The sequence below is a fragment of the Macrosteles quadrilineatus genome, unplaced genomic scaffold, assembly GCF_028750875.1.
Source record: "Macrosteles quadrilineatus isolate MER2022 unplaced genomic scaffold, UCM_ALF_1.0 Scaffold_4__1_contigs__length_99947679, whole genome shotgun sequence".
Classification (NCBI taxonomy): Eukaryota; Metazoa; Arthropoda; class Insecta; order Hemiptera; family Cicadellidae; genus Macrosteles; species Macrosteles quadrilineatus.
This window is the reverse complement of record NW_026542597.1, coordinates 41,872,886-41,884,640: the sequence shown is the minus strand read 5'-3', so window position 1 is coordinate 41,884,640 and position 11,755 is coordinate 41,872,886. Positions and strand designations below refer to the sequence as shown.

The window sequence follows — 11,755 nt, the reverse complement described above, 5'->3', positions numbered from 1 at the left end:
CACGTTAAAATACGTTAACCAGCTTTCAATAGTGTTGCTGCTTTAGCCTATACAAAGCAGATTATGGCTGTCCAGTTGGTAACCCGGAGTTTGTGGGTAAAAAATGGAGCACATGAAATGGTTGATATCACCCCACTTTTCAGGATTCGCTACGGAGAAAATTCGTTTGATAAGGGGTATGTCTCAAATCAAAGAAATACAATGACCCAGCTTAAATTACCTAACACAGGTTATCAGTACGGCAACAGTTTCCTTCAATTCTCAATGCTGAAAAAAACTTTGTTGCAACATATGTTTGCTCAAATTGAAGCAGATCGTTTAGCATTCATTAGAAGTTTTCAGTTAAAAACGGAGAGCATAAATAATGTAGGCGAACCTCGACGACGCAAATAGAGATATTTAAAATTAGTTTCTAACAAAGTGTTACACAACTCTAATAAGTTACTTACTAATAATAACATTACTAACAAGTACATTACTTGAATTTAAAAATAACGTCCTTGGCGTTATGTTTTATACTATGCGGCTCGGTCAATGAATACACAAACTATATAGTTTGTGTATTCATTGGCTCGGTGCCTTGCTCTGCTCCAATCAATCATCCTTGTGGTGCGAGCGATCAGTCAGATAAAACAAAACATACTCCTTTCAGTTGGTGTAGGTGTAGTGGTAGCGTTGCAGTTTGCAGTAGCCATCCAGCCATCCGGATCCCATACGGTGTTGCCATTTCGAATCGAACGCCGCGGTCGCGGTCGTCATGGTCATAGTAGACGGACATTATTGCATTTTGATGATCATGTGATAATGCTGTGGCCAAGGTCAAGGTGATGGTGATTCGGTGATACGATACTAGGTCAACTAACTAGTGTGGTGATAGCATTACTTCATCTATGGTGATAGTGAGTGACACAAGGGAATGAATAAATACTGACTGACTGATTTGAATTGAATTTAGAATTTAGCCTTAGCCTATCAATGTTATCATATCAACATCAACATCAAGTCATGAGCAGTGAAATCTGAATATTAGTTTTAAAAATTAGCCTACAGTTAGTACTACAGTTTAGTTAAGTTATTATGGATCGTGAAGGAAATCCTAAAAGTCTTAAAATTGAAGATATAGAAGGTTTTAGAAATTTGAAAAATGCTAAACGATTTGCGATTGATATTGGTAAGTTGAAAGTTAGGTTATGTTTGCTCTTATTAACTTAGGCCCTAGGCCTATTCCTTGGTCCCTGTGACATAGGCCTTTGTGTTGTGGTACTAGGATACTGAGAAAAAGTTTGGTAACCACTCGTCACAGTGAGTTAAGAAAAGAAATGAATTCATTTTAGTAAAATGTTTTCTTATCAATGCCCAGTTCTCTGCTTCCCTTATAACTTATTACAGAAAGTTATGGTAGTTAAGACAGTCCTTCTGATTTTGAGGTTATCTAAATATTGATTGATTTTTGACATACAAGAGAACCCTAAATAGGGCTTCACTCTTGAATGAAAAAAAAATCACCTAAAACACCGAATCAGTCTTGGTTTTTTACTGGGACTGGGAAAAACAATAAGGCCCGCTTTCTCCAATTTCGGTTAAGTTAACCTGTTATTAGGCTATAGTTAAATCCTGGGTTAACTCAACTCTACTCTTTCTCTAACACTGAAATTTAGTTTAACCCATGGTCCCACCTGGTTTAGCCTATCTCCAGTCTTCTCAGTTAAGTTACCTAAACCCAGTGTTGGGAAGTAGCGCGCTACAAGTAGCGAGGCTACTTTTTTTGAAGCTTTAGTTGTAGCTAGCTACATTTTTAAAGTAGTTGTAGCGGAATTCTAGCTACTCTTCTCGCTACATTAACATTGATTGAGTTTGAAAAGTAGGATGATTTTGAATTCTTCGGTAGATTTCGATTACGGTAAGTAAAGGGACAGCCAATCAATGTCTATTGAGTCCAACAATGTAACTTCGGTCTGAATAAAATTGTTATTTCTTTTACCCGTATTATTAATTACTATAGGCCTATTCTTTTTTGAGTCCATTATCCCAATTATCAACCAATTACTAATCACAACGGTGAAATGTTACTGTACTATTGCTATAAAGGTAACGTTAACATAACCTACAAATTAGCAACACTTTCCAAATATAACAGAAAAAAACACTGGCATCGTGTGATTGAAGACAAAAAACAGCAAAAGTACCAATTCAGTGCCACTAACATGAATATTTCTAGTACCTACCTTAGCTTGACCGTTCGGTTAAGTTTAGTTGAGAAAAAGCTCGTTGGGTTAACTCATTAGTTTACCCAGGTTTGGAGAAAGCGGGCCTGAGTGTGAGCACAGAAAACATACTAAGTACTATAACCCAGAATGCCAACCGCATGGTAAAAAGCATTAAATGTTTTGAGAGAGCTTTGCCTGTCAATCGTAGGCAGCGCCACCAGCGTTGCTATGCTGAGTTCATGGCAACGCTGGTGGCGCTGCCTACGATTGACAGGCAAAGCTCTCTCAAAACACTTAATGCTTTTTACCATGCGGTTGGCATTCTGGGTTATAGTAACTAGTATGTTTTCTGTGGTGTGAGGCATTACCTATAACTTGCAATCAAACCTCTATTAACTGTCTCTCCTTTCTTCTCCAAGCTTATCAAATACCCCCTTTATTAGCCTAATGAAGTAAAAGAAACTAGGTGTCGTGTTCTTAGCCATGATAGGCCTAAGTTATTTGTTTAGTTTCGAGGCTCAAAAAATATGAAAGAAAAACAATTCATAGGCTATGTTAAACATAGTTAAGTTAGTAACTTGTTAGGCTACTAAACTTGGTAGCCTATAGACCTATATCGGATTAAGAGAATGTACATTGTTGTGAGTTTCAATTAAATTCAAATGTTTGCATACTTTTTCAGGTGGAACACTTACAAAAATTGCTTACTATTCCAAAATTTCTCAAAGAATAATTAACTATGATTCTGAAGAGGTAAGTAATTAAAAAGTCGCTAACAAGTTGTATTAGCGAATTTCCCTATTGGGAAGTAGCTATTACCGTAGGTCTCATGGTAAGACCTAGGTCCGGGACCCATTTACTTTTTCATTTTGATGTCCCCAGAGGCCAAAAACACCATTCGTTCAAATTTTTATATACATATATATATAGGCATATATGTGTGTCCATCCGCACGATTACTTGAGTAATTTTTGTCCGATTTTGATAAAATTTGGTTTGAAGGTGTAAGGCGGGATAAACTTGAATGAGTTCGCAAACCAGCATGATCCGACTATGGGAACGGGGGTTTATGGGGGGTTTTATGGGGTAAAAATAGGTTTTTCCCATTTTTGACCCTAAAAACACAAAATTTCACAATTTCTTTTTTAACCATTTTGTAGAGCTTAAAAAAACAAATAATTTAGTATATTAAAGCGTTATTATGCGCCTAATTGTTACGGAGAAAATTAAAAAAAATTGTAATTTTAAAATTTCCATGTTATTCTTATGGAGAATAAGTCAACTGTTGTAGTTTGCTTGTTTATGAACATATTTTGATCAAATTTGGAAAATAGATTAATTTCTTACTAAACCACAGTACCTTTTAAGATTTTACATTAAAAAAAAACTTTTTTACCCTCCCTGTTGCAGCAAACCTTTCTGTCTAATTCTGTTTAAATAGGGAATAAATGTGATATTTTTAAGGAGACATTTTAGTTTAAATCCAATCAGGCAAATGGAAATTCGCTAAGTCTGCAGGTTTGCTGCGGCGGGGGTATTTTTAACATACAGCATTACATTGTTGAACTATTTTAGGCTTTAACTTAAAAATTGTAAAAAATTTGAATTATAATCTAATCTGTTTAGACCTAGTCAAAATATCATGTTAACTAGCAGTACAAATATTAATATAGTTTGTCTACTTACCTCATAGGGAGATTTATTTTATAAATTTAGGTACCGGTATAGTCTTTTAACCTTTTTAGTGCTAGAAATTGTTTTGTAATCATCCAAAAAATCTAGAATTATTTTACTTATTTTGTCCGAAAAGTGCAAGGCTTTCAATGGGGGCAAAGTCTAGTGTGCGAGAAAAAAATCGGTAAAAATAAAATTTTTATCTCAAAAGTGCTAAGGAACAAACGGTATATCGGGACTCGATCCTTATGAGGAATCAAAAGAAACCATCGCTGATTCAAAACAACAGAGTCAACCGATATGCCCATTTAAACCCACACAATTGAAAGTCTCGCTGCCCGCTGGCACGATATATCGTCGCTTAGCACTTCGGAAGAAATGGGAACAACAATATATCGTTCAATAGCACTTTTCAGGAAAAAGATGCTCAACGATTTATCGTTGCATAGCACTGAAAGGGTTAAATAAATTATTCAGATAGTAGTTTATTACATGTTTAACTGTCATGTTTGTCTCAGGATAAGTTTGACACAATGGAAGGTGCACGTTTGCATTTTGTCAAATTTGAAACCAAATACATAGCAAGCTGTTTGGATTTTGTACGACAGAATCTGGTTGGAAGTAGAGATTTAATGGCTGGTAAAAAAATAAAAGCTACTGGAGGTGGGGCATACAGATATGCTGACTTGTTGCAGGAAAAACTTGGTTTATCGTAAGTTTTGTTCAAAAGCTATTATTATTTTGGTTTAAACTGTAAAATATGAGGTATTAATAATTTCTTTATCATCTTAATCATCATATAAGAACCCTCGATTAACCAATGTAAACTGTAGTAAGTTCGGATTTAATCCAAAAGGTCTGATAGATGTTAATGTATGGAATTAATTAAGTTTATCTTTTCTCTGTAGTTCCTCTATAAGTGGTTAAGGTTTGTCTTACTTTTACTTTTTAAAAATGAGTGTTTCAATTATTAACATACCCTCATTAAAATCTCATCTTTAATATCTTTCATTAACATTAAGCTTGCATTACCATTTCTAAAATTAGTGAAATTTAAATGCTATAAATATTGCTAGTTTATAAAATTGATAAAAATCCCCTTTCAATGTATTATTTTTACTGTTTGCTTAGTTTGTGAGGTGAGGTGAACTAATTGTCCAAAAAGTACTCAAGTAATAAATTATATTTTAATTTATTTATCTTCATTTCTATTGTAACTGTTAGGGTAGAAAAGGAAGATGAAATGGGATGTCTAATCAAGGGGTGCAATTTTCTTCTGAAGAACATCAGTGATGAGGCCTTCATCTACCATCGTCATGGCGACCCAGAGTACGACTTCCAGCTGGCAGACCCAGACATTTTCCCTTACCTTTTAGTCAACATAGGCTCAGGGGTCAGCATCATGAAGGTGAGTATTCCTTCATATGATCTTGATGATTAGATTCATATGACATACGAATCATATGACATATGACAAATCATGTATATTATCATAACTTTCTGCGAACGTGTTAGAAATAAGTGGGGAAATTGAAAGCGTGAATCTACCTGACGGATTCTACGATCACAATAGTAAAGCTCAGCTTGACTCTGCCGATTTTCTGTAAAATACCCCATATTTCAGCAAAAATCTGATTATCCGAATTGATCCCAATTGATTAGGATAGTTAGTTACTGGATATAAAACACAAATTAAAAAAGGCTTGAGATTTTCAAGATGAGAAGTGTGCTTGCTGCATCCAGTAGTCAATACTGTTTCAAAAGATATAATATAAACTAACCATTATTTGCAGGTAGAATCAGAAGATAAATATGAGAGAATTGGAGGCACTGCGACTGGTGGAGGAACATTTTGGGGACTGGGATCATTGCTGACTAAAGCAAAGGTTAGTTTTACACAATATTTATTGCTAAACAGATATTGCTAGATAGTTTTGTAATTTTATTGCCCAAAAGTAAGCCTAATTTTCAACCTTTTTCTAAGGGAACAGTAGAAATGTGTCTTTTTACTATATACTTTAGCTAATAACCTTACATATTTTTATGTATCTATAATCTACTTAATACATACATATGGATAGGGTGATGCAAAATGAGTGGTCAGATTTTAATAGCTCACTCATGGCAAATGATCATGGTTGTGGCGTCTAGCAGATTATATTCATATATTGCAATACTGTAATTGTTTTTGTGGTAAAATTGTAGATAAGCTAGCCTCTTGCATATCCATCCTTTTTCTTATCTGACACAAAAGGCTTTTCAGATAAACTTTGAATGCTCACATATACTCCTTGTTACCTGAAAACAGAAAAAGTATGACATCTATATAGGTAAATAAAATAACAGTTTTGTCTGTACAATGCGTAGAATAATGAAGTTTGTTGTTATTTTTACGTTTTATATACTGAGAAAGCCGAAACAAGTCTTATCTTGATTTCTGTCTGTCTGTCATTGTGTCTGTGACGCCATAACTCTAATTTACGCGGCCTACTCCGAGAAAACTAGAGTACCGATCATGATTCTAATAGTTTAATCGTATTCACAGGATTGGCGAGAGTGTCTTTAGCCATTAAAATATGGTCTCACTACTTTGGAAATAAAATAACGAACGTTCAAAAACCCAATTTTATGTGATTTTTGACACTGTTCTCAGATTGTTTACTACATACGTCATTTATTAATCACTAATCATCTGTTTAGAGAATACATCATCTAAAAAATAACGAACAGCGGGAACAGCTGTTTGGATAAAGATACGTTAGTCTAGCTATCACTGATATGTGTTCATTACATTTTGTTTACAAATACTGCAACCATTTCCGATTACATTTTGTAAGCAAATCCAAAACTAAGTGAGCTTAACATAACCTTGCAACTTACATAACAGATTTAATTGATCGTAAGTATAATAATTTGTAACTGTTGTTGAAAATAATTAGGCTAATAAATAACTAGCTAATAAATAACTAAATAAATCTAAATAAATAAGTAGCTTCCAATTATAACTTAAGGCTATGCCTTATAGATCTACATGCCTTAAAAAGCTGTTTTTGTTTCAGTTCAATCATTATATATAGGCTAAAATAGAATAAAAAAGATTTATACCCAGGTAATATTTAATTGTGAATCATTTGGTTTGGCTTGACACTGTCAGATATTGTGCTTGTGAAGGTTATGATCATTCCAATAATTAAATAGTTTTGCCTGCTTATTTGGAAAAATGCACACTTGATATGCAATCCAACTGCTGATCTGAATATAATAAGGTTTAAACTGACCAAAAGATCCCCGTCCGTAGAACGGGCACACAGGTAGTTCAAAATACAATTGAAGCATAATAATTTGTGAAGGGTTTTGACGAACTGCTGGAGCTAGCAGAGCAGGGAGACCATCGTCATGCAGACATGTTAGTGCGAGACATCTACGGAGGAGACTACCAGACTCTTGGACTGCCAGGCGACTTGATTGCATCGTCCTTTGGAAAAGTCTGTCCGAAGCGAGGAGACCGTAAGTGTGGAAGTTGGTTGTAATCAAATTAAAAGAAAATTAATGGTGACTAATTATGGTAAAAACGTACCTTTTCATGGCAGTGCATATTTTAAGGGATTTCCACTGGGCGACAGTGGCGCCGGACCTGGGGGTCTGGAATACCCCCCATCAAAAAAGGGGGGAGTCCTAGGCCCTTCCCAGACATTTTTCCATAAATTTAAGTGAAAATTACACATTTCTACGTATCTTTTAATGAATTTTTCGATTATATTTGCTTGTAAATAGTCCATTTAATCTCACTTAATTACGTATTCTAGAACTTTATAGGTTTGAGGTTGTGGCTCCCTTCATAGCCTCTTGTCAGCTCTTGTCATAGCTCAATACCCTAAAATATTTAAATAATGTTATTTTTTAAATCCCAATGCATTTAAAATGTGAATTATTTAAAAAAATATGCTGGCACCACCCATAGTCACTGGGCGACAAAATCCCAGCACTGGGCGACATTTGTGTCGCCCAGTGTGTATTCATGGCCTATTGATGAGCAAAAAATGAATAGAAGGTTTCAGGTTATTCATGTCTGTGTTTCTCAATTGGATCTTCAACACTTTTACATTTACAAACCCCCTATCCAATGACTTTACATTTTACTTCCTTCTAAAATTATTGATCTTTATACTACGATCAACACAATAAAATATGCCTTGAGAGGTCTCTTCCTATTCAAATACTTAACACCAGCAAAGGAGACTGTCTGGGGAGTCTCAAGTTAATTTGACTACAAACTTTTAATTTGGCTACTTTATAGTGTGTCTGATTAACCTGATTCCATCTTATTTATTGCAACTTGACAGAAGGACAGCAGTGCTCTGAAGCAGACGTGGCTCGTAGCTTGCTGTTCACCATCAGCAACGACATTGGACAGATTGCGTGTCTCTATGCAATGATGCACAAGCTGAATAGGGTAAGTAACTTAGTACAGTCGGTTAAAACTTGTGCCTTCTTTAAAGTTCATTGTTTGTGGTAATTTCATTCTGTTTTAAGGATTATTGAACTTTTCTATAACTTAAAATCACTGCAAGTAAAACATAATTAATCTTACCAGGTTTTGAAATCTAATCCTTCACAGTCGTGAAGAGGAATGAAACCTAAAATATGACACGATTCGTACTCAAACCGAACGGTGTCCAAATGTTTAGGGCAGTCTAATAAATATAGCTACAAAAAGAATACAAAATCAGATATCTTTTTGAAACAACTACAGTACGCGCTGAAATAAACAATACTGCAAAACATTTGACTAATTCAGTTTCAGTACTGTTCATTTTGTCGCATACTGAACTTATGGCATACTGAATGGGGTTGCTTCCTGATAAAGTTTCAAGCAAAGCAATTTGGATACAATTCTTCAATCTAATTCTGATAAAAAAGTTGAGTGAACAAGAACAAAAAAAAAACATAACAATACACCATTCCTCCCTCTAGATGAGTTTTTTAAATCTTGTAGCTACAACAAAATACCCGTCGCAGCAAACCTGCAGACTAAATGGATTTCCATTTGCCTGATTAGATTTACACTAAAATATCTCCTTAAAAATACTACATTGATTCCCTATTTAACCCATTGGCGCCGACTTACGAGCGTTACTCGTACGACCGCTGCAGGCCAGGCGGCCGACTTACGAGTGCCGCTCGTGTCACCGCTAGGCAGCGCCATTAGTTATTTAGTTATTATTATTTTTCACCCTTTTTGTTTCTTCTTACTATTACAATGTTTATAAATATCTTGCTTCTTAATTTGCGTATTTACTCATTTATTTTAGCCAATAACAAACAATTTTGTGTTGCCATGGAAACCACTTATCACTAAAAATCAGCTGCGGTAAGGTAAACAAACAATTAAAAAAAAATTTTATCTATACTTATAAAAGGCAAAGCCCTCACTGACTCACTGACACACTCACTCATCACTAATTCTCCCACTTCCCATTTACCTAGGAGGCTGAAATTCGGTACACCGATTCTTTGGGCATTAAATAGGAAAACTAAGTAGTTTTTATTCTGATCGGGCTTTCGGGCTCCGCCCCAGTGGCTCTGGAGTTTCCCATGTTAACCTTATGATTTTTCATATTGAAAAGGAATTAATGAATCTTAACAGCTGTTTCAATTAAACAAGTTGGTTCTGTTCTATGATGTTCAATAGCATTAAAGTTACAAGGATTACCAACAGGGTGCAGCACTATTATTTTTTTAAATTTATGACAACAGCTAATTTGCAACCAAAAGGTGAGTGAGCGTAGCGAACGAACTTCTACCTGGAGGCGAGTTAGCGTAGCAAACGAGCTAACCTGAAGGCAAGTGAGCGCAGCGAACGAGCTCCAACCCAAAGGTGAGTGAGCATAGCGAACGAACTTCAACCAGGACGTGATTGAGCCATGCGAATGAGCTCATCTTGAAAATTAAGAAATTAAACGGGGCAAAGCCCGCGGGTACAGCTAGTTACTTATAAAAGCACACAACTTTTGATTTTTCTACGTAGGGAATCGATTATCAATTATCAATCAATTATCAATTGAACTTTATAATAGTAGTGTTATTTGGTGTCTGGATTAATCTTTGAATTTGTATATCAAGTTTACTTTCAAAATATTGTTTTTAAAATTTTTATTTTTATAATCTTTATATATATATATTTTTTTAGTTTGCAACTTTGACTATCCAATTACCACTTTTCTGTAGACAATTTTACTGTGAACAAAATGGTGAAAGAATTATTAATTTTTAATTTATTACTTAAGGTTTTCTTTCTATAGCAGTTAGAGTAAAAGTCTACAAATTCGGTAAAATTAATTGCCGCCAGTAGGTGCTGCAGGTAGCGCATTAATTCCTTCCCCAATGGGTTAAATGGCTTTAGTTTAAAAAGTACTTAAGTTTGCTGCAACAGGGAGGGTTAAAAAGTGTTTTTTTTAATTTTAATTTGTATTGGTAGTTTAGTAAATAAATGCATTTCCAAATTTGTTCAAAATTATTTTCATAGACAAGTAAAAACTACAAGAGTTTACTTATTTCTCCGTAAGAATAACATGCAGATTTTGAATTCACAATTTCTTGGAATTTTCTTGTTAACCATTAGGCGCATGATAACGCTTCAATATGCTTAATCATTTGTTTTTTAAGCTCTACAAATTGGTTTGGAAAGAAATTGCAAATTTTTATATTTATAGGGTCAAAAATGGGAAAAACCAATTAATACCCATAAAACCCCCCACAGTCCAATCATGCTGGTTCGCGAACTCGGTCTAATAAATGTAGGTTTACACGTTAATACCAAATTTCATCAAAATCGTATCATTTTTGCTTGAGTTATGGTGCTGACGGACACATGCATATATAATATGAATTTGAATGGGTGGTGTTTTTGGCCTTTAGAGACCTCAAAACAAACAAGTAAATCGGTCCTGGGTTCAAGTCTTACCATGAGTACTAGGGTAATAGCTTATTCCCTAAATGGGAATTTCGCTAAAAAAACAACCCACCCAGCACCACAAGACAATAATCATTCATAATATGTAAGTTTGCTTTTGTTAGTTAAAGTTTATGTTAGATAAAGTTGTGTTTATCTTAACGATGACAAACAACTTAGGGTTTGTCTACTGGAAGCAGAAGTTGAGATACCTTTGTTAGTGACATGTTTCATCCATTAAAAGTAAGTTATTTTAATAACCTAAGTTAATACTGCCACATATTTTTTAGTACATGGGCCTTCTTTTGGTTATTGATATAAATATATAACATTTTATCATAATTTTAGTTAAGATAGACTTGAATCCCAATAACCTAGGCCCTTGTGCTCTATGTTAAATACATAAACTTTTAGTTAGCAGGATTATTATAAGATAGACACAGCAATTCTCACTGATTTAAATAGGTTTAGTTTTACATGGTGTTTTGTCAATATAATTATTTTAATGTGCATTTTGTAATTTCCCTGCTTAAATAGTTTTGAGATTATACAGTCCACTTTTAATTATTCAAACACTCAATAAGTCAAAACTTTCTATAATTCCAAATAAAAGCTCAGTCCATATAGAATCTCTTATTATTTTGAAGTTTTACCATGTACCATACATTTTGATAATCTCTGTATTTCAAAGTCCAGGTAGGTCGATTTGGTACACACAGTAGTTCAAAGTTTCATCAGCAAAACACTCTATGATTAATTATTCAAAGGGAGGGATTCCTTCCTGTCATAACAGAAAACTATACAACCGGTTAGCACAGGCATCCGGTTAGTCCTAAATAATGTCATTGATGGATGAGGCAAGAATCAATAGCGAAAAACAAACAAAAGTAACAGACTTTTGTATAACTAACAAAAAATAAGC

General features: G+C 34.5%; 1 protein-coding gene across 2 annotated transcripts in view; it reads left to right on the top strand.

The window, feature by feature from the left end:
- Positions 1-714: 714 nt before the first annotated feature.
- Positions 715-11,755, top strand: part of LOC128992363 (4'-phosphopantetheine phosphatase) — a 60,732-nt gene continuing 49,691 nt past the window's right edge. Inside the window, exons 1-7 of one of the 2 annotated variants that reach the window (XM_054415909.1) lie at positions 715-1,171; positions 2,890-2,960; positions 4,400-4,593; positions 5,106-5,289; positions 5,675-5,767; positions 7,232-7,388; positions 8,225-8,334. In XM_054415909.1, coding sequence (XP_054271884.1) covers positions 1,078-1,171; positions 2,890-2,960; positions 4,400-4,593; positions 5,106-5,289; positions 5,675-5,767; positions 7,232-7,388; positions 8,225-8,334 — 903 coding nt within the window. In that variant the 5' untranslated portion in view covers positions 715-1,077. The remainder of the gene's footprint in view (positions 1,172-2,889; positions 2,961-4,399; positions 4,594-5,105; positions 5,290-5,674; positions 5,768-7,231; positions 7,389-8,224; positions 8,335-11,755) is intronic. The other variant, XM_054415910.1, reaches the window with a different exon arrangement.